General features: G+C 42.9%; 1 protein-coding gene across 1 annotated transcript; it reads left to right on the top strand.

The window, feature by feature from the left end:
- Positions 1–20074: 20074 nt before the first annotated feature.
- GSC (goosecoid homeobox) lies at positions 20075–21559 on the top strand. The gene is made up of 3 exons (XM_049828807.1): positions 20075–20405; positions 20620–20879; positions 21358–21559. The coding sequence occupies exons 1-3, from the start codon at positions 20075–20077 to the stop codon at positions 21508–21510; spliced, it is 744 nt and encodes a 247-aa protein (XP_049684764.1). The 3' UTR covers positions 21511–21559.
- Positions 21560–21854: the final 295 nt, after the last annotated feature.

The following is a 21854-nucleotide window of genomic DNA, read 5'->3' as shown; positions in this document are numbered from 1 at the left end:
TATGTATATCTGTAGAAACCACCATCACACTCTGGACTGCGGTGAAGGCAGCACATTAAATTCAGTAGTAACACCTAACTACCATCATGATGCTCCCAAAGGAGGAAAAAATGTGGAAATTAGACTGTTCTAATGGCATAGAATTAAAAGACAAAAACCTCAACAAGCCGTAAACCCCACAAACCTCTATCCTGGGAGTGAAAAGGGCACTTTCTTAATCATAATCAGATCTGATCTAACTCCCCACTCAAAGCAGGGCCAATTTTGTTGCTCAGTTCTTTGTATAGTTTTGAATATCTCCGGGTATGCAGATGCCACAATCTCTCCAGTCAGTATGGTTCAGTGTTTTGTGAGGAATTTTTTCTTACATCTAACTGAAATTTCTTGTTGCAACTTCTGGCCTTTTCTGTGCACCTCCAAGAAGAGTCTGGCTCCGTCTCCTTTATAACCACCCATTATGAAGCTGAAGAAAGCAATTAGGTGTCCTCTTAGCCTTCTTTTCTCCAGGTTGAATAAATCCATTTCTTTAAGCTCTCCTTGTACGTCATGTGCTCCAGCTCCCTAACCATCTTGGTGGCCCTCTGTCGGACTAGTTCCAGTGTGTTGCTTGTACTGAGGAGCATCAAACTGGAAGCAGCACTCTCTGTGGGATCACACTTGTGCCTAAGGGAGAGGAATAATCACACCCATTGCCTTGCACACAGCACTCGCTGACACAGCCCGGTATGTGGTTATCGTCTGTTGCTCAAAGCGTGCCCCTTATCTCAAATACACGACTTTCTTAGGATCTCTTCTTTCCTGCAACGTCCCATGAAATATCTATAATGGGGGAGGGGATTAAAAGGAAGGACAGGGAAATACAAGATTTTTTTTTTCGAAGTACAGCTTCCTCTAAGGACATAAAGGCAATGCTAGAAAAGAAAACTGGGTGCACTTCTGAAAGCATCAGATCTCTTCTCTACACAGAAGTATGCTGTCTCCGTTTGCAAATGTGGGCTTTAAAAAATGGTTAATAATAAATCACTTGACTTGCCGAAAGTCAAAAAAAGAAATTTATCAAACTGAGAGCCCCAATTACTTTGTTCAGTTCTCAGTTTTGACTACAAAGTCACCGTTCATTTAAAAGTAATTCAGGTCAGGCTATTTGAAATGTTTCTCTGGCTGTTTTTTCTTATTGTCCCGCTACTGAAATGTTGCTACAAATACTTTTAGCTTGGAAACTAAAAACACGTCAACAGCCATGAAAGCCTTTCTTCTGAAAAAAGTGTTTCATTTTCTTTCGGGTTATTTGGGTTTTTTTCCCTTTGGTAGGCATTCAGCCATTTTTACTAGGTCTCTTCTTGCCACCTTAAATTAAATTCATAAAAATGTCAGAACGCAAGTGATCAAAATTATTTTCTCATCCACAGTGTGGTTCTGTTGGGAATTTTTCCCCAGATGATGCTATTTGAACCTGACTATTGACAATAAATTTATTGCCTGTAGAGCTCCAAATGTGTGATGTCTTTTCCTTCACTTTCCTGACTTGATGCTTGCACCTTTTTCCCTTTCTGGGAAAATACTGCCACCCAGAAAGCACTTTTCTCCATTTAGAAGAAGTTCTGTGGTCCCTACCATAAAAGGGTCACATAAGGTAAGGCTTCAAGAGGAAAAGTCAGACTGAATCCATAGTAAGAAGGAACAAGAATCATATTTAAGAAAAATAGTCTGTTTCCCTACCTCGATCTTTGATCTATATTTAGTTTTCAGCAACTGAAGTTTGTTGTCATGGCCCAGTAAATTGCTGTGGTACAAAAAAGACAGCCATATGATCCTCAGCCTACCAGTGTAAGTACCAAATGTAGAGGTATTAATATGAAAAAATTGGTTTAGCATGCACTATTTTGTGTTTTACAAGAATCATTGTATTCTGAAAGCAAGAGTATAAGAGTGCTTCCAACACTCATGATTTTATTACAAGTCTCATGACGTTTGGTGTTTTTCCTTAAAATGCCAACTCCTGGAGACATCTTATTACCTGTGATTCTCAGCTTTCATTGAAAAGTAATGCTTTTAGCTCTTGTGGTTGCAGAGAAAAACATGCAAGTCTGAGCCCTAAAGACTTGACTTAAAAATAAGAAGGCAAATGTAAAGGCCAAAAATTTTTTAAATTCCAGTTTTTAAGTTAAACTTAACTGTCTTTGGGTCTGACCCAGAACTTCCAAGTGTTTGAGGCTGACAGATCACCTATAAAGTTCATGGATTAAAAAAAAAATATTAATTTAAATATATGAACTATATATATATAAAAAACCATACATAGTTATAACTATAAATACAAAGCACAGATTTTTAGATCTTTATGTTTGCTGTTCCAGATTTAAGTAAGTCCTATACTATTCACTTAAAAGGTGGAAGCCTCCACAAAACCAGAAGTGAGCTAGGGGAACAAGGTATTAATATGGTCAATATAGGTTTATGCCCCATATAAGAATATAACATACGAAAATATTAGCAGAATATTGCATAAGATTATTTTGATAATTTGAACCTAATCTGTGTTTGCAGTACTTGTCTTTCAAAATAGGAAAATTCTGAAGTCATACATCACGATAGGAAAATGTTTCAATTTTGGCTGTGTATGTGCAGAGCTGCATAAGAATGGCAAAGGAATGGGTGGGGAGAGGGGATGGATACAATAGGTTCACTTGAAGGATATTTTGAAATGTTTTAATTCTTTTTCTATAAGAAGTGATTATGATAACTTGTGTTAATGAGAGGGTTTACAAAAAAATTATTATGTTAAAAAATCTAATTAGCTCTTCCTGCAGGACTCATTTTCTGTTCTTCAATAACCAATACGATGTGTCCAAGGTGGTTTGTCATGCGGCATGAATGGCAACCAACAAAACACAGAAAAGCTCACAGCTTGCAAATTATAAACATACAGGAACGTATTTGTCTTCAAATACAAAAATAGTTCAGAAATAACTTTTGATTGGAAAATTCATAAATTACTGCAGTGTGTTATTATTTCAACATTTATTCATCCGTACATGTTTATATTTTACCAATCAATATTTAACTCAGCTCATGATCCCACCACATTCTATTTATACTTATGTATCTGAATCAGATAAAGTTTTTACAACTATGCGGTAAATTCCAGTCATGCAGTTCTGAATTTTTTTGTGATTTGCTTGAAGAAATAAGCAAGCAAAGCAGATGAACTGAAATAAAAAAAAAAGGTCTACGAACAATTTCTTGCTAGAAAATGAGAAATTCAAATATCTGAGTAGAACTGGCTCCAAACAAAATGTATTTCTTCTTTTCTACTAGGGTTTTTCTACCAATATAATTATAGCTTGTTTTTAAAATTGGAGTTGTAGCGTAGGCAATGCCAAACCCAACAGAGCTGGCTACAGGGTTTTGATCATTTTCTCTAGCCCACACAAAGGCCTATCTACTGTATTTATTACAATAGTTCCTTGGGGCGAGTCAGAAATGCCGTGTTCATCGTGCCGGTCATTAAGTTTTGCTAACATCAATTAGGAAGCAGGCTTTCACTTCCCGCCACCCCTCTACCTCCTTGCCCCATGAGTTTTCCATCTTAAGTAAAATGGTCAAGGGAAAAACTGTATGAGGAAACTTTCTCATGTATACATATATATACACACATACATACATACACGTGCCTGTATGTATATACATTTCAGAGAAGAGATGCTGCATTTCTGTATCCCCACTCTCTCCTGTATACAAAGGCATTGAAAGACGTGATGGTGCGTCCCAGCACCGCTGGCCGCTGGTGCCAATGGAGATGCGCCATGTGTCGGGCTGCCAGCACGGTTCTGTTCGTGCTGGTCAGGCCAACTCCTGCAGCGACAGCAGACAAAACATTTTAATGTTGTCTGTTTGGTGTGACCAGGGGGAAGCTCTTTCCTGTGCTGGGACCCAACCATGGAGCCTTGGGTCATCCTGGCTTTCCCTCACAGGGGGTCAGGGGCTCCAGCACCCCGGGGCCCTTTCAAGGTCCTGCTTGCAGTCTCTGCATGGAGAATGGCTTGCACACTTCGGACACAGCCACTTGCGTCTCAGTGCAAAAATTGTTTCTCTATTTGTCTGCTATTTCTATTCTACCTCCATGTCTATTGCTTCTCTATTTCTCTGCTTTCCATTTCCCCTTACTTTGTTTTGCGCTCTTAATATATTAACGTACTGGGTTTTGCTCTGTTAAACTAAAGTTTTTTACTAAATTTCCAAGCAGTTAATCCCATTAAGTTTTTTATTGGATTTGAAATGGATTTGTCAAGGAAACAGTATTGCTGCAATTTATGAATGCACTGCAGCACCTTTAGGAGACAACCGTCTCGGTGTTTGGAACAGGAAACGTTAAATGGAAATTGAGAGAGAATTTGTAAGATTTATTTTCCACCTCTGCAAGCCTTCAAGAACTTGATCTGAAAAATAGATTATTCCTTTTCTCCTTGTGTCCAGGAGACAGTGCTGTAATTTTTTAATAAAGATCATATAGCCTTGGAAAGCCATTTAACAAGCTTCCTTGGGATATTACAGTGCAAACAAAGTTCGTCTATGAAAAATTCTTAAATGTGGAAAATAATTTTAAATTTTGGACAACCCGTGGCTCACTTATTTGACTTTTTTTATGAAGTTACAAAATAGTTGTTGTCCCCAAATACCCTGATCTGCAATGATTAAACTCAGTCTTGTGTGGAGGTCTGGCACAAATCCTTTGCATCATAGCTTAATCATTTATTTTGCTTGGAAAGTAGCTGTGGTCCTGAACTTGTCCCTATTTAAGTCCAAATTACTTCCATGGGAGCTGGTTTGGGCCCTCTAGTTTGTATATGATAAAAAAATCAACACTGCTTTGAAAGGGTGCTGGGTCTAGCGCACGGTAAGGCATGGCCGTGTGGGCATGACGTGAAATACGTTTTTATCCTCAGATAGGGTAGCCTGAAGATGCCTTGAGGTAGACCTCAGCCCCATCGCCTGCTGCCAGAGGACTGCAAGACCAGGCAGAAAGCAGCCTGGCCACTCCTGGGCAAATGCTTCTCGTTTCCACTCTTTGGGTAGAAATCCCTCTTGGGGAGCTGGGGGGTGGGGGGTGGCTGTGGGGGAGGGCAGGAGGGAGGAGAGGGGGTGGCCAGGTGAAACCCTAATAGTGCTGTGGCTCTGGGGCAGAGCAGACTCCAGCCGGGCAGGCACATGGGGTGCTGGGAGGGATCTGTGTGGCCCTCGGATGAGAGCCAGGCACTGTTTAAGGGACCTTCTGGGCCGATGCAGACTCCGAGGTCTCCTGATCCCCTCCACGGGCTCCAAAAGGGCTGTGTGCAATGCGCTGATTTACTCTCAGTAACACGTTTCTTCACTCCCTGTCCCTTGGGTTGGATTATGTCATCATGTCAGGGCATTAACCTAGGGCTTGTGCATCTAAATTTATTTTGCTTTGGGTTTTCTTCTCTTCTAATATTACAGCTTTGCCTCTAGTTTATAAATATTCCTTTTAAGGAGCTATTTAGCAGTAACAACATTCCTGAGCTCAATCCAAGAATTGAGCTAATTATGGCTCCCCTTCAAAAAATCCATCTCCGCTCCCCCTCCCATGGCCCTGTGGTCAAAGAGACTGAAGATAATAAAGTGCAAAAAACTCCTACCTAAATAAACAGATTAATTAATTGGTTACACTGCCTCTGACAGATTAGTAAATACTGGTCTTGCAATCCTTATTTATGTGAGTCATCCTGCTGAGTGGGAATGCGTGTAACACCCTGATTTTTAAGAATTATATTCAAAACCCATAAAGGATGGGAGTTTTTTCCAGCACCTTTCATAAATGGGAAAAGGAAGAGTGGCAAGCAATTTGTTTTAGCTACTCATTGACTAATTAAAGCAACTGGTGATAAAGATACTAAAGAAAGTTCCTTCTCTTGCAACTACATAACTGTTGCATTAATTTTTCACTTTTGCATGCAAGAAAAAGCATGTCTTAAAGTATCCTTGGAAAAAAAGCCTTCTCTGTTTATAGGCAGCGCAGTTCCACATTCTTGGTATATGGAACACCAAATGTCCTGGGATAGCCAGCGTCCTGGCAGAGAGCCATGCATCTTATTATATGGTAGGAGAGCCAAATTTCCTCCTGCACAGTATGTCTATAAATAAAGTGCTTCTTCCACAAGCAATTAAATGGAAGCATTTTTCCAACCAGCATGCAAATACAGGTTTTGTTTCTTACTGCAAGTAATAGCCAATTTGTGATACTAGTTTAAGGTCAGAATTATTTTATGATGATATTAAAATGCTTTCTCCCTGGCTTGCACAGGGTTGTAAAAAAATACAGCTAAAATTTTTCCTTAAACATTTCTTCACTTGTAAAGGATCTGGCATAAAGAAGGCATCCTTCAACTGTCTGTGATTGAAGTGTTATATGTACATCTCAGCAGGAATTGAGAGTTAATTGTAAGTGTTGCCACTCCAGCCTTGAGACTGTGTTTGCAGTCAGCCTGTAACTTCTTCGGGGTATTTGTGCAGTTTATTTGCACAGCACCTAGCAAAATAATCTCACAATTTTTGCTGATGCCTCTAAGGAGATACTAGAAAAGAAATTATATGATTCTTAATCTAAAATCTGGGTATCAGCAAACTGTCATTGAGCTGCTCTTATCTGTCACTCTTATTCAGAACATATGGTTGCATATTTACGGCACTGAGTAACAAGGTTGTTGAAGTAATGCAGGGAAAAGGTTAGGGCATCTTCACCCGGTTGCTTTGGTAGCTTAAATTTACTTGTAACAATAAGTCTTAGGTGTCTCTGCTTTTCAATCAGACTGGTATTGTGCCACATCCCTCCTTTCATGAGTGAGGACCAAAAGGAAACCAGAGTGGCACCATCCTGTTGAACTTCAAATATTGACAAAATTAGAACAGTCCAACATGCAAAGTCTATCTTATTATGTGAGTTTGTTTTATTACACATGGAATGGCTTAGAGACCATCGGGAGACAAGGGCTTTCTTCTGTTCCTTTCAAATCTCCAGTCATCATCTAGAGTGACTAGATAATGTACTTGCAACCTTTTAGCTTCTTTCTGCACCTTAGTTTCTCAAAGGAGAAATCTCTATTTCTTTTTTTTCTTTTTCTTGAGAAGGAACGATTTCAAGCTACCTTTTCCTTTTTTTCTTCTATAATGAAATTTGCATGGCTTTTCTCTTCAACTTCCTTTCTCCTCCATTACAAAACCGCTTTGCATACAAACAGTATCTCCCATACAGAACTACTTCCAGAAGGAAATGCTTGCTGCAGTGGCATCCCATATGGTAAGAAGGATGAAGAAGTTGCCATATTTAATCAGAAATGGAAATTAGATTCCTCATGTTAGAACTGGAGCTAGTATTAAAAACAAGAGCTTTGTAAAAATTCTGAGTATATTATCAAACAGTGGAAGGAGTTAATATTTTTCTTGTGATTACTTTCTGATGAAACCCAGTATTTTTTAATGAATTTTGATGCAGTGTGTGCAGAACAGCTTCTCTGTAGCTTCATCTGTGCCTCCCACTTTGAATGACAGCCAGAAAGGTGTCATACATAGACCTAAGCAGGGCCATCTTTTCTTAAGACAAAGTATGTTCTTAAATAATAAATGATCCTGGCAAGTTGTTTATTACCAGCAGTTAATGATCTGTTTATTAGTTAAAGTCTGTGGCTGTTAACACTCTAACAAATCAGTTCACTCTGTTAAACATCAATTTTGAGTACATTATTGGTATTAACCATACAACGAACTAAAACTGTTGCAGACAGTTGATTTTATTGCTACGGCAGAACTGTATAATAGGAGGCAAAGGTGTTCAATAGGACACCGCTGTTCTTGAAAAGAAAAATAGATTAGGTTACATTTGTTTGTATTGGTTAACAACTAGCTTTTATTCATAGTGAATGTGTATTCTCTTTTCCCAAATGTCTTTCAAGCAGACTCAGTTTAAAGTCCTAACATGCTGTAATTTCCATGTTTTTAAGAGTGTAAGAATTATTTTTGTCTGTGTGCATATAGTTTGGAAAACAAAATTGGTGGACTTAAAAATTAACTTCTAGAAGGTATGCGAGATGAATAGCTTGCTTAAAAAAAAAAAAGCTCAGAAACCGAATACTGCTAACACCGCTTGTTTGCCTGAGCGATTGGCACTAGATCAACTGGTTTTCCAGACTAGTTGCAGCTACTGGGAGGAATAGGCAGAGACAGAGTTTGAAGATTCTGGTGTTGGCTCTGCATTAAGCTGTGCTTCACTTACATCATGTTTAAATCCCACAAGTATCTTCAACAAAATAAAGTTCCACATGGAAGACCTGGGATATTAGGTGATCTTGATGAGAAAACTTGGTCTTGAGTGGAATGGTGCTCTACAAGGTTTTGGCTCTGCCTAGTCCCAAACCATAAAATCCACGTATTGCAATTTTGCATCTGATCAGGAAACAAAGCTGTAAAAGTAGGTTCACTCCTAGGGCTCAAGTAGTGGTAATAAGTCTGGCAAGGCTGGATAAATAGGTGTGAGAATTACATTCCAACCCACAAATTCGAGAGTTCAGATCTGTTCTTTCAATTTTGGCCCATTCTCATAAAAGGTAGCTCTGATACTTTCAACATTTAGAAATAATCCACTGATACATTAGCAGAAAGTAATCCCCAAAAGCTTTTGTCTAAAATGTATCAAAAATACTTTTTCTCAATCTGCTTGACAACTAAAATATTCTTAGATTTTTTCTATGTAGGATTAGTTGAATTGATGCAAATCCTTATATGGGCCCAGTATTATCTCTCTCCATTCCAGAATGGCTTGTTCTGATTTAATTTGAACCTGTCTTAATTCAGCTGAACTCAGCTAAAATAAGCATAGTTAAACCAGCAATGAGTGGTTCATAGCGCTCAGCTAGTGCAAAGGCTATCTCAAAATAATACTTTAAATTAAACCACGCTGACTTTATATTGATAATCTGCAACTTGCTTGAGGTAGAACAAATTACTGGAAAACGTGTTGTACCACCACAACTGCAGCTGTAGTCTAAAAGGTCAGTACAGAACAAGAATTCAGTAACAAAAGTGACACTTTGGACCCTGAACAGCGGGATGTCTAGCAGAGCTTTCTGTAATGGTATTAAAGTGTTTGGCTCTTTTCATGTTTGCCAACCTATTTACTGCCCTGTTGAAGGAGGAATAGGAGGACCTGTGGTTTACATCCAGGGTCAACAACAAGATAATTTCCCCAAGAGTAAGTACTGCTTTCTCGAGAGTTTTAATTACCCCAGAGGTCCTGTGGTTTTCATCTATCCCTGCAATTAGCCAGTTATCCCACAGGAAGTTATTTGCAATGTAATCTGAATTAAAAACTAATCCAACTCCTGTTAAAACCAAAGGTCCTGAGAAATTCTTGGGCTGCCAGTTTGGTGCCAGTGTATCTTGTTTAGGGGCTTCCCTGTCACGCAGGGGTCGTCTAGCCCGCTTCAGAGCAGTCCTAGGAAAGGAAGCAACAACAGAGGGAAAGGAGGTGAGCTCAGCTCTCACCTTTGCTAGGCAGTGGCACAAACTTCCCCGCTTGCCTCTGGGAGCACAGAATCATGTTTTAATCTTGCAAAGCATGCGGAGTTTATAGACCGATGATATGGAAGTGATCTTAGCCGAAGTCACGTTGCTCGCTGTAGCCCTCGAGGATTACTGACCGCATCGGAAAGTTTCCGCAGCTGGCATTCTGAGTCGCTTAATTCACGGAGTGTGTTATAAGCCCAGCATGATTACGCAAAGTCAGAATCATCCAGGGAAGAACTCTGTGGTGGCTGCTGTTTGAGCTGATTGTTAGTGCTATAAATTTGAATGCACTGACACTTCCTTCTTGCCTGCAATGTAATGATCTCTTCTCTATGTAAGTTTATATGTGTTTATATATTAAAACCCTATGTTGGATGGCATGAATGTTAAATGCGTTTTTCTTCCCTGACCTGAACAGCTCTTACTGCCCCTTACTCTACCCTGTTTATAGAGTGCCACATAGCAATGAGTGTTTTTAATAGAAAAACCTCGAAATTGTTTCTGGTAGTACGTATTTTTTCTTATCGATGTATGCATCACTATGCAACAGGCAGCCCAGTGCCAAAACAAGAGACTCTTCCTGTACTTTTCTTTTCTTTCAAGCTGTAAGAGCAAGGCTCCATTTAAATCCCACTAAACGAACATTGCAAATGACACATCAGAGAAAAGCATGTGTTTTACCAGTCAGGCTTGAGAGTGTTTGAAATCAGCCCTCAGTTTCAAGCGATAAGTAGACAGCGGCCAGGCTGGCAGAGCAGAGGGAGGGTAAGAGGGGAGTTGTATAGGCTGGAGGGGTCACTGTGACTTGAGCCAATCCACAGGATAAAGAAATACAAAAATTTTATGTGACTTCATGTCCTATGGTTCTTTCTCTTTATGAACAGCTGCTTTATTATTGCAGTCACTCTCAGCACAGAATTGTTCCACCTTCAGTAAACAGGCAGAAAATTCAACTGCAGGTTCAGAATTAATGGTGTTAAATTTGTAATTGCTAGAGTTTCTCTTCTGGATTTCACTGAGAGATGACACCAGTTCAATCAAGATTGATTTCAGAATAAATGTATTGGTGGAATTGCTGTGTGTAGACTAACTCCTGGATTGTCTGAGAAGAGAGAATGCTTCAGTTTTCCTCCTTAAGACTTCTTCTTTGAGACTTCACAACATGCAACACAACTAAGTGTGGTATGTAGTCCATAAAATTTAAGACACAATATGAAGACTGTACATCACCCTCTCTTTGAGAACAGAGCAAGCAAATGGCATGCTGAGCTAATGTTTGTGTTAACCACAGCCAGTTCTGAAGTCAAGGCATTCTGTGCACAAGAAAGTCGGATTTCTTTCAACACAGCTCTTTCGAGAGCTTGATGTTCATGTTTAAACAATCTTAGAATTATGAATCCAGTTGTTGGGGCCAGAGTATAGACTAGGGAATATTTGTACAAAATATTTAAAGTTATTCTCTGGTTTCCCTGGATCCTGCTAATGTTTCAACATAGGCCAGTCTCCTTTTCCCGAATTAGGGCAGGCTGAGGTTAGGGAAACCTAAAATTAGTGGGATTTAAACTCTAATTGCTAGACTAAAGCATTAGTCGTCTGGTGACTGATGCCTTAAGAAGTCTTTGTAAAGAAAATATTTTACAATCAAAGGAAACCAAAACAGTGCACTACCTGCTTTGCACAGACTGAGAATATGTATATTGGAAAATCTTTTGGGTTACAAAAGTTCTGAAAGTTCCCCCAGGCTTTTTAAATTTTGTCTAATGTATATTATAAAGTGTAGGTACACTGGAACTTCACAACACCCATCATGGGTTTTGCAATGCCCTAAGGTATGCAAGCAGATAACCTTTCAGATAGTTGCCCAAATTAGCAATGAAAACAGGTAGATACTGCTGTCACCAACTGCTGTTTCAAACCCATCTTCATGCCCTGTTCAAAACAGCAAATTTTGTAACCAACATGAAGTTCAAAGGTCTGCAGCAGTGAAACTTAAGTACTGACAGTACTGTGACAGCTGTTATTGGGCTAAAATTTGGAGTTCTGAAAAGACCTGGAGTCTCAGTAAACCTTTGCTGCTGTATTGCATGCCTTTCCTCATCTTTAGGTCACTTCTGAACATGAACTTACTGAGAGCCTGCTCTGTGAAACTATGGGCTTTCTTTAGGGGCATGCAGTAAGGCAGGGTATAGGTCCACAACTCACTGTCTTCTTCAATCTAGCTCTGCAGATGCTCATGGTACATGTGATGTGATGAAAGGCTCAAAGTACTCTCAGTACAAAAAGCTTTTCCATGTGCAGATTTATTGTAGACCAAGAGCGTTCTACAAATTCACTTTCTTTGCGCGCTAACTTTCTTGGTCAGATCTGTCCCAAAATACCTTGTGCCAGTTGGATTTTCTCAACATGGTAGCTAGTGTGTATTTACTACCCTGAGGTTAGAGCATGATGAAGAATTGGCCCAAGAAATGCAGATATCCATCCGTTAAAGTTTTGAGCGCATTTAATCCTCAGATCAGCTGTTGATGTATCCACTGCATGAGGCAGAGTGGGGAAAGAGTCATTATTCCTTCGCTCGGAGAATACTTTACCAATGGCAAAACTCCTGTAACGATTCATTCTCACTCCCAAAAGCACGTTATGCCATGTCAGCACATAAACAAAGAAGATGTCATTGATAAAACTTCTGAAAAATGAAGTAACCCTGACTTTTGGCTGCTGTATCACGTTCTCTGCTCAGTTCCTGGTCCAGAATTACATCTAACTGCACACCACACTGACCTCCTGAAACAGGCATCAGGCCCAGACCATGATCTTGCATATCTTACTAAAACTTTGGAACAAGTCCATCAGGAAAACTTAGAATTTACATTATCATAAAAGAACAGAGTTTCCTTCCAAACCAAAAGGTTGAAGACTGGACTGCATGGAAGCAGTGCATAAGAATTAGAAAGAAAGATGAAATCAAAGGGCAAAGTGTCTAATCTTGAAGACAGCTGCAAGTGGATAAACACTGGCATAATATTTCTGATTTATGGGAGTAGATGACATATTTGTTGCCCCAGGATATTATATAATCCCATATTATAAAAATTCCTTATCTCATTAGATGAGACTCAAAGTATAAAAAGTATAAGCTGCAAATTATCAAGTATAGGTGAACATACATAGCAGGACTTCAAAAATCTAGTCCGGGTTTGGAGATGATTAGTTAGGAAGGGAATAGCCATAAATTAATCTAGACTTCAAGACAATATCTAATTTTAAAGTTTTCTGAGTACTTTAAGAAAGGTATCGAAACTCTTAAATATACCAACATTATGAATTAAAATGGCTTTAGAAATAGTAAAAAGAAACAAACCCAAGCTTTATAATATCATATAAACATAACTTTTTATTTCTGTCCTCTAGTGGTTTGAGTCTTGCGTTCAATTCCACAAATGACCTTTGCTGTAAACAGGCTGTTGTTTTTTCCCCCATAATGCATAAATAAGAACTCAAATGGGGATATAGTTGACTGACAGTTGACTGGTGTCATTTAATCTAGAGACCTAGATTAAGGTTGAGACCGTTAGTAGGTAAGTATTATAATTCTACCACCTCAGTTGCTTCGCTGGATGATCCTGTTTTATCTGTCTGATGTAACCACTGGTCACTGAAACTGATTATAGTGATATTATTTATTTCATTAGTTCAAAATATCATCTAACCAAGGTAGTAATTTTGTAATTCCTTCTGGCATATTTGCCTTGCTTTCTTTAAATCTATTACCCTTCATTATATATTTCTCTACTATAATTATCCATTTTTTTTTTTTTTTACTTTTGACCTTCCTTTTTAATAATTTCCTGTATTTTTTTTTAAAAAACGTAAACTTTCATGATATGTATCTGGCACACTTCACTCAAAAAAAGTCTATTAGGTTTCAGTTATATGAGGTTTGGGAATGATAATGTGACTTCTAGCTGGAAGATCCATCTCTCTGTTTCAGTTCCAATTCAAAATCACTGGTAATTAGTAAGCAGACTTCCATAGGTGTGGGATTTGGGCCTGTCGTAACCGTGCCCTAGTTCTAGTTTCACTAAACACTGTTAGATTATACTACTGTGTTATTCGTAAACTCCAAAGTCCTAAAACTCCTAGAAGTTTCAAAAATACTTCATGTGTATGTTACAGAAAACAATGCAATAGCTGTCTTTTGTACAGTTGACTTATTTTTAAAGCTGACTTTGTTGCTCTAACTCCCTAGAAAAGCCTTTTGAGGTTCTTTGCATTACAAATAAAGAGCTATTTTGGGTGTAACCTCCCAAAGCCTTTTCAGAGAGAGGAGAGGTGGTATTAAGTATGTACAGTTTATACGACAAAGAAGAGCTTTAGCCAATGTAATAATACTTGTGTAGAATGATAAGTGCTGACCACACACAATTTCTGTTGACTTGATTTGTAGCTCTGTGTGCTCAGGATCTCTTGTGGTTTAAAATCCAGCGTGCTACACGACCATCCAAAAACTTAGTTCAGTCACTGGAAAAAAGCAACTCAGTAACAGAGGTTTTAGTTTGGTTTATGTGTGTCAATCGGGAAAGCTGTCTTTTGGCTTTTTTTTTAATCACTGTACTTATATTAGTATAAATCCTGGCACAGAAAGAGATCTAATGACATAAAGATCCTTAAAATGAGCACAGCCTATGCACATTATATGTAGGAATTAGATACACATATATATCTACTAATGCACTGCTACATGTGACTGCAGGTATAACATGGGGAATAAGAATTACTCAGCCTTACAGAGAAAAATTAAAGTACTAAAAGGTTAAAGTGGAGCCACCTTGTCTTGGAAGCTTGTAAGCACACTTACAGTGTGGTTCAATTTGCAGGAGAAACTTGGGCTGTTGGCTGTACTGCGATAGAGAGCCACTTCTAAAACACGTCTTGGTCACGTGTGTGCAGCAGACTTCTGCTGTGTCAGCCTCTACAGCACATCCCTTGGCATGAAACTTTTTCTTAATGTAAACGTCCAGATCATCCCACTTTACTGAGCTTAAATGGATTTGATCACAATGTCTTGGAGTAAAGTATCTCACTCAAACTGCATTTGATGGAAAACAAAATTACCAAGTAGCAGGGCATCCTCCTGTTGACTCCTGCAAATGCAGTCAAGGACCCGAAGTGTTTTCCCACTGCCCCCTTGAAAAGACGCGTTATTTTAAATGATTCTTCTTTGCAACAATCTGCACAGTTTAGATGTAGATTCCTTTGTTTAGAGGAAAAGTCTTTTTCCTGCTGTATCGCTAATGTTATACCTCCTTGTTTGCCAAGTATGCTGTTTATTGGAATATGTATGAAACCTGCAAAAAAGCTCTCTTTTGCCTTTGTTCACATTCATGGAAACCTTTAAGAGATTCTAATTTCTTCATTAGATTACATCACATCAGACTGAATCCATATCACCTTTTAAATTGCTATGGCATCTGAATTGTCTACAACAGAATGTGTCTATGTTGACTCGTTACAATTTTGAAAAAAATCACCTCCGACCACTAACAAAAGGGGTAGTGTATCTTAAGAACTCTGTGTATGACAAACTGACATATACAATAAATATGAATGTTACTACAGTAACAGATTGAAATTATATAGTTCATTCAAACCTTTTTCCAACTTCAGCTTAGTCCCAGCTAAAGCACACAGGAAATAAACATATTGAGCTGTCTGGCACCAGGCAACTATCCAGGTCCTGTTCTGTCTAGCACTGGGCTAGGCTTATCCACCCAATCAACATTAGGAGGTTTATTTATGTGAGACAGATATATTAGTAATAAATGGATTTATTCAGTAGCTTGGTGGATTTATACACGTACAAAATCATTTTAGTTTAAGGACACTTAAAACTGAGTGACTCCACTACTTTTATGGGCTGTATCCTGAAGCCCTCAGCATGTTCCATTCTCCTTTTCACAAGGAAAAGAACCAAACACTAATTGAAGTCAATGGGATGTTTGCTGGAGCAAAAACTGCAAAAGACTTAGGAACTGGTGAAATGCAAGTGAACATGCAGCTAGCTAAGTGGCAGTGCAAAGGGTTATGGTATATTTACATAAATTCTATGCAATATCCCATGTATAAAAGTCCATTTTAATTTTTACAGACCAAGATAGTCTGTAACAACTGATAGAATTCAGAAGGGATATCTGGATTTCCCTGATTACACCTATTTGTACTTTAGACAGATTTTGTTCTAAGGCCCTAATTTGACGCTCAAGCCAGGGCTGTGCTACGTTGAAGTCTGTTTTCACTGATTCGTTTGTTGTTTTTTAGAAAACAAGACGGAGAATTCTCCTTAGTGCTACGGCTTATCCATTTCAATCAGAATAGTGAGTGGCGCATTCTCACCTCATTCGCAGTTTTTAATTCCAATTGGACATTGCTTTTGAAATGTCCCTTCTCTCTTCCCCCTTTATGCTGCCACTTGAAAGTTGAAATGTAGCAAGAATGTAATGCTAGGTGCCAGCTTTCTGAATTACAGGGTGACTGCTTTAGCTGATCCCAAAAAGCAAGTGTCTTTTTATACCGCATAAAAGCCTGAAATGTTTACATATCAAAAGGCTATAGGCCAATTTCTGTCAAAATTATACATGAAGTTAAGCAGTACAAGCAATTTATTTAAACACTAGTCATTGTAGAAAAATTCAAAACCATATGCTCTTTTAGCAGTTTTTCACAAATGCATTTGACCCATGACTTGGCAAGACATGCATGCTTCATAATTTACTCTAAATTTCCAATCCCCTTGACATTTAAATAAAAGATCTTCATTAATAAAGTTTATATGAATGAAAACTTTAGAAGCTGATATTGTTAAAGGGAAGCTTTAGGAAAAAAAAAAAAACCCACGCGTTTCTGCCTCGTTTTCAAATGACTGACTTTCCTAATCAGTTCAAGATAAGTTTATTCTGGGAACAAATTACCGTAATTTCGCATTGTATGTTTTTTTGGTCGGTTGTTTGTTTGGTTTTTTTGTTCGGGTTTTTTTTTTTTTTTTTTTTTTTTTGGGGTGGGGGCGAAGCAATGATGCAATCAATTTGGAAGAAACGTGGGGAACGCTGAAGGGCGATGGCATCTGTACGGGAGAGATGTAGAGCCAGGCGCCGTTCCCGAGAGGGCTTCGCAGCCGGCGATCCCCCCGCATCCCAGAACCGAAGGCGCATCCCAGCTTTAACCCCCGGCGCCGGGCGGGACCCTCGGGCCGGGGGGCGAAGCTCCTCGGTGCCTTGCCGGTGGGGGGGGGGGGGGGGGGGGCCGCGCCCCGCCGCAGCCCCCGGTGCCGCTCCCGTCGTCAGGCCGGGCAGAGCCAGCGCCGGGCCGGCGGTGCGGTTTGCATCCCCGGAATTATTCCTTAATACCGTAAAATGAAACAAACCCGGCCGGTTTCTCAACGAGCGCATCTTCATAGACTGGTGTACGGTGATTGCTTTGTATGAAATCGTGTTTGGGTAATAATATTGAAAATCAGTGCAGTGTTTACTTTATTTCATACCTAACAGCTTGTTCTGCCCGGTGCTACGCTCCTCTTTAGATCCCTCTTTCAACCCATGCTGTGACCACCCTCCAGTAACAAACAATTGCTTAGCAACACTATGCAGCACAATTTGCTTGCGTTTCATTTGTTATTACAATTTCACCCCGACATTGTGTGACAACTGATTGTTTGTTTAACGCAATTCTACGTCTGCAGGGTCAGCGGCGAGCGGATGCGAAATGAGAAACTCCGAGAGCAGGTTTTGCGAAGCGGGCATCAAACCCGGGGGTTTCGCGGCAAGGCTACCGAGATGAAAACCAAGCAAAACAACGCAGAACTTCCCCCACGGGGGTGGCGAGTCATTTGACCAAAACAACCTCTAAATTAGGAGGAAAGGCGAGCGTTGCAGCGCGGCGGATCACCCTTCGGCAGAGCCTTCGCCAGCCAGCGAAGAAGGCGCCGGGAAGCCGAGCGCTGGCACGGTCCGGGCGGCCTCTGCCCCTGCCAGCGCCCCGGCTGCGCCCGGGGCCGCCGCAGCCCCCTCCGGACCCCCCTGCCCGCTCCTGCCCCGCCGCCCCGCTTTCACCTGGGGGAAGCTGAACCCCTGCCGCAAGCCCCGGGCACCCCTGGGGGGGGGGGGATATTCCACCCCCCCGCCGGTGGGAGGCCTGGCCGTGCCCCCGCTCTCGGCGTCCCCTCGGGCCTGGCTCTCCCGGGGGCTCGGAGCCCGGCTGGCCCGAAGCCCCGCTCGCCGCCGGGGGCTGCAAAGGCCACCGGAGAGATGCCACCGCGCATTGCAGCAGAGCCGCTGAGGACGTGAACCAGCATCCCGATGGCGGAATTAGGCAGCGCGCTGCTCGGCGTGCGGCGTGGCCGAGCTGCACCCAGGGAACTGCTTACCAAAAAAACCCGACAAACCAGCCCCAAACTCCCCCCAACATCCAACCTCAAACAAAAAAGTAAACAAATTTAAAAACCCCCACAAACAACAAACCCCACGAAAATAAAAACCCCGACTACAGAGAACCCCCAACTCTAACAAAACCCCCCACCCTCTGTCGCATAGTTTCACTTCACATCAAATTTGCAAAATTTGCACGAAGCTCGGGTCTAAATGCCACAGGCGGAAAAGAAACTGATGGGCAAATAATTTGGAAGCGAAGGAAACGACGCTAGTAATTAGGCATATCGCGATGTATCAATAAAGTGAGAATTAAGTCCTGACGTTCTTTAATGTTTATACGCGTCTTTTGCTAGGAACAGGCGTTTGGTTTAGAACATTCTCAGATGCCGTTTTAAATCCTGGAATACCGAGGAAGGGAAAGATAAAGATAAAGTGCGAGTAAGCGCTAACGAGGATATTCTGTGTTGAGGAAAAATAATGTGTTCCTCGTAAACGGACCCTAATGGCTTGTTTTCATTTCGTGCGTACAATTTCCTACCTTCTTTGATGGAGGGTTGATGGGGTAAATAGTCTAATCTTATTCAGTTCACCTCCTGTGGATTCCCAGTGACAGTCGTGACAGACGAAGTATTCTGCAAATCACAAGAGCCAGCTACCAAGAGAGCCAAACGTCTTAATAGGAAGAGTTTTAGGGACTTAAACCCGCTTCATTTGAAATTAACGGAACATGCAAAATATAAAGTTCTCCCTATCGTTGCAACTCTATAGGCTTTGCTTTCTAAGCTAGAAAAAGAAAGGTTCTTCCTTAAAAAAAAGAAAAGAAAAGAAAAAGGCACAAGGGTGGATCGGAAGCAAATCGGAACACCTACCAGACCCGGGGATTTGAGGTGGCACTGGTCTTTAACATTTCCACCTCCTGGCTTGTTTAAAAATAAAAAGTGATACCTGTCTGGAACTGAATCTGTTGTTAAAAAAAAAAAAAAAAAAAAAGTTTACAACACTCACGCGTCCTAGTTCCGCCAGGTGATCTAGGAAAAGAGAAAAAAAACCCAACATAGTTCATTTACTCAGCAAAGACGTTGTTGCTTCACTGCATAAAGCTTAAATCAGAGAAGCGCGTACTCCTCCATGTCTTTTCAGTTCTCCGAGCCCGGGGACGCAAGATTCAAACCCTGCTACAGAAACACTTGGAGGGGGGCAGTTGCATGGTTGTGTCGCAGTTTATTTTTTTTTTAAAAAAGCGCTTCTTAACCAATTCGAAGCATAAATAATGAATCCGAGCTTCAGACAGAGGAAATCGCACCCGCTAATGTGAACTAACACGAGCAAAGTAGGTGCATAATAGACAAGACTAGGAGCTGCTAACCACTTCTGCACAATGGCATTAATAAGATTAACCTGGGCAATTAGCCGGTGCAGCGGAGATCAAGCCTAAATCTGGGGCCTTTCAAAAAAGCCCACTAATGGAAAGGATTACGTTAATTTCATTAATTCTCAATACACAGACCCGGGCTCCTTTCACTCCTTTGTGTAACCCCCACCTCTTCCCCACCGAAAAGGGGGAGAAAAAAAAAAAAAAAAAAAATCAAATCTGGTTTTGTTTGTCATCTGCATATTACCAGGAACTAAATCCAGGATGACGTCGCCTGGGTATAAAAAAGGGAAGAGGTTCAGATGGATTATACTCCGAGCAGCCCTCTGGGTTGGGATCAGTAAACAGGCGAGAGTTGAGGGGGGAAAGTTCCAGGGGTGGATCCTGCGCACACACTCGCGCACACACACACGCACACACACGCTCTCGCACACGCACGCACAGGCACACACGCACGCTCTGCCCGCAAGCCGCCCTCGGAAAAAGCTCCGCTCTTCTCGCTCCGATCCCTTTTTCAAATTTCTCCGAAAAGTTTCGATTTCGTGGCTCTCCAGCCTCCCCCCCCCCCCCCCCCCCCTCCTCCGCCGCAACCACCGCCGCCACCGCCGCCACCTACCCTCCCTCCCTCCCTCCCTCCCTCCCTTCCTCCCCCCCCCCCCCCGCCCCCGGCCGGTCCCCGCTGCCCTGCCCCGGCACGGTTTGGGGCATGCCTGTGAGCATGTTCAGCATCGACAATATCCTGGCGGCCAGACCTCGCTGCAAGGACTCGGTGCTGCTGCCCCCGAGCGCCGCGCCCGTCGTCTTCCCCAGCCTCCACGGGGACTCGCTCTACGGCAGCGCCTCCGACTACGGCGGATTTTACTCCCGGGCGGTGGCACCCGCCTCCGCCCTGCCGCCGGCCGTCACCGGATCTCGGCTCGGCTACAACAACTACTACTACGGGCAGCTGCATGTGCCCGCGTCCCCCGTCGGCCCGTCCTGCTGCGGGGCCGTGCCGCCCCTGGGCGCCCAGCAGTGCTCCTGCGTCCCCCCCGCAGGTAAGGCGTCCCCCGCCGGGGACGGGCCGCACGGGCTTTCTTTGTTCCCGCGGCCGCGGGGCAGGAGGGGGTGGCGGGGAGCTGGCGGCCCGCAGGAGCGCGGGTAGGCGGCGGCGGCGGCGGCGGAGGGCGGGAGGGGGGGGGATTTTCTCGGGGTGGGGGGGAGCAGCGATCGAACGCAAAGCCTGTCGTCGTCTCGTCTGTCTGTCCGTAGGTTACGAGGGCACTGGGTCAGTCCTGATGTCCCCTGTTCCCCATCAGATGTTGCCCTACATGAACGTGGGCACTTTGTCCCGGACGGAGCTGCAGTTACTCAACCAGCTGCACTGCAGGCGAAAAAGACGGCATCGGACTATCTTCACTGACGAGCAGCTAGAAGCGTTGGAAAACCTCTTCCAGGAAACGAAATACCCAGACGTGGGCACCAGGGAACAGCTGGCCAGAAGGGTGCACTTGAGGGAGGAAAAAGTGGAGGTATTTCGCTTTCCCCCTTCCACCTTCTCCCTTTCGCGTTGAAACGCGCTCGGACGGGCGGTACCTCCCTCCGTGCGGCTCCAGCCCGGCCGCGCCGGCCGCGGCGACGGGGAGAGCAACAGGTTTGCCCGGGGGGGGGACACACACACACGGGGGAACGGCGAGGGAAAGCTGTTTATTATCATTTCCAAGCGCCCTTCTCGGGGGCGGCTAGCCGAGCCGATCCCACGGCGGGGAGCACATGTCGAGAAGCGGCCGTGCCTCCTGCAGGCGCTCAGCCTTTCCCACCCACCCGAGCGGCAGCTTTTCCCCCCGCCTCCCGCCGCCCGAGCGCGGCAGCCGCGGCTGGGAGCGGCTCCGGCCGAGGCAGGGCTCCGGAGGTCAGTCTGCGGGTTTGCTTGTTGGGTGGGTTTTTTTGTTGGGGTTTCCCCCTCCCCCCTCCCCCCCTCCCAATAATGTAACTTCTTTCACGTAACAGGTTTGGTTCAAAAACCGCCGGGCAAAGTGGAGGAGGCAAAAGCGATCGTCTTCGGAGGAGTCGGAAAACGCACAAAAGTGGAATAAAGCGTCTAAAACGTCTCCGGAGAAGCGACAAGAGGACGGGAAAAGTGACTTGGACTCCGACAGCTGATACCTCGCGGAGGCGGACATTTCCCGTGGACTGTCGGATACGCTCCAGAGGATGCTACTAATCTTGCACAAGCTCTGCCTTGTTGGAAGGGGAAAAATATCTGTATATAATGTACAATGCCCCGAGTTGATTTCGTGTAAATAAAATGTGTTGCGGAGGTGTTGCACAGGTAGACGGCGGCGCGTTTGTTCACCCCTCCGCCGCGGGGAGAGGAGAGGAGAGGAGAGGAGAGGAGGGGAGGGGAGGAGGAGAGCGGCGGTACCCCGGGGACCGGGGCCGGCCTTGCCGGCGCAGTTACTCATTGACCGAGGTTTCGCATAGTTCGAGAGCGAGCGGAGGGCAGC

The sequence above is a fragment of the Accipiter gentilis genome, chromosome 25 (genome assembly GCF_929443795.1).
Source record: "Accipiter gentilis chromosome 25, bAccGen1.1, whole genome shotgun sequence".
NCBI classification, from domain to species: domain Eukaryota; kingdom Metazoa; phylum Chordata; class Aves; order Accipitriformes; family Accipitridae; genus Astur; species Astur gentilis.
Note: the sequence above shows the minus strand (reverse complement) of the source record. Positions and strands in the feature narration are given on the sequence as shown.

Bases quoted from the DNA above. Each gene is read 5' to 3' on its own strand.
- GSC (XM_049828807.1), top strand. From the start codon at position 20,075: ATGCCTGTGAGCATGTTCAGCATCGACAATATCCTGGCGGCCAGACCT. The intron at 20,406-20,619 runs GTAAGGCGTCCC...GTCTGTCCGTAG, and splicing joins CTCCTGCGTCCCCCCCGCAG to GTTACGAGGGCACTGGGTCA. The intron at 20,880-21,357 runs GTATTTCGCTTT...TTCACGTAACAG, and splicing joins TGAGGGAGGAAAAAGTGGAG to GTTTGGTTCAAAAACCGCCG.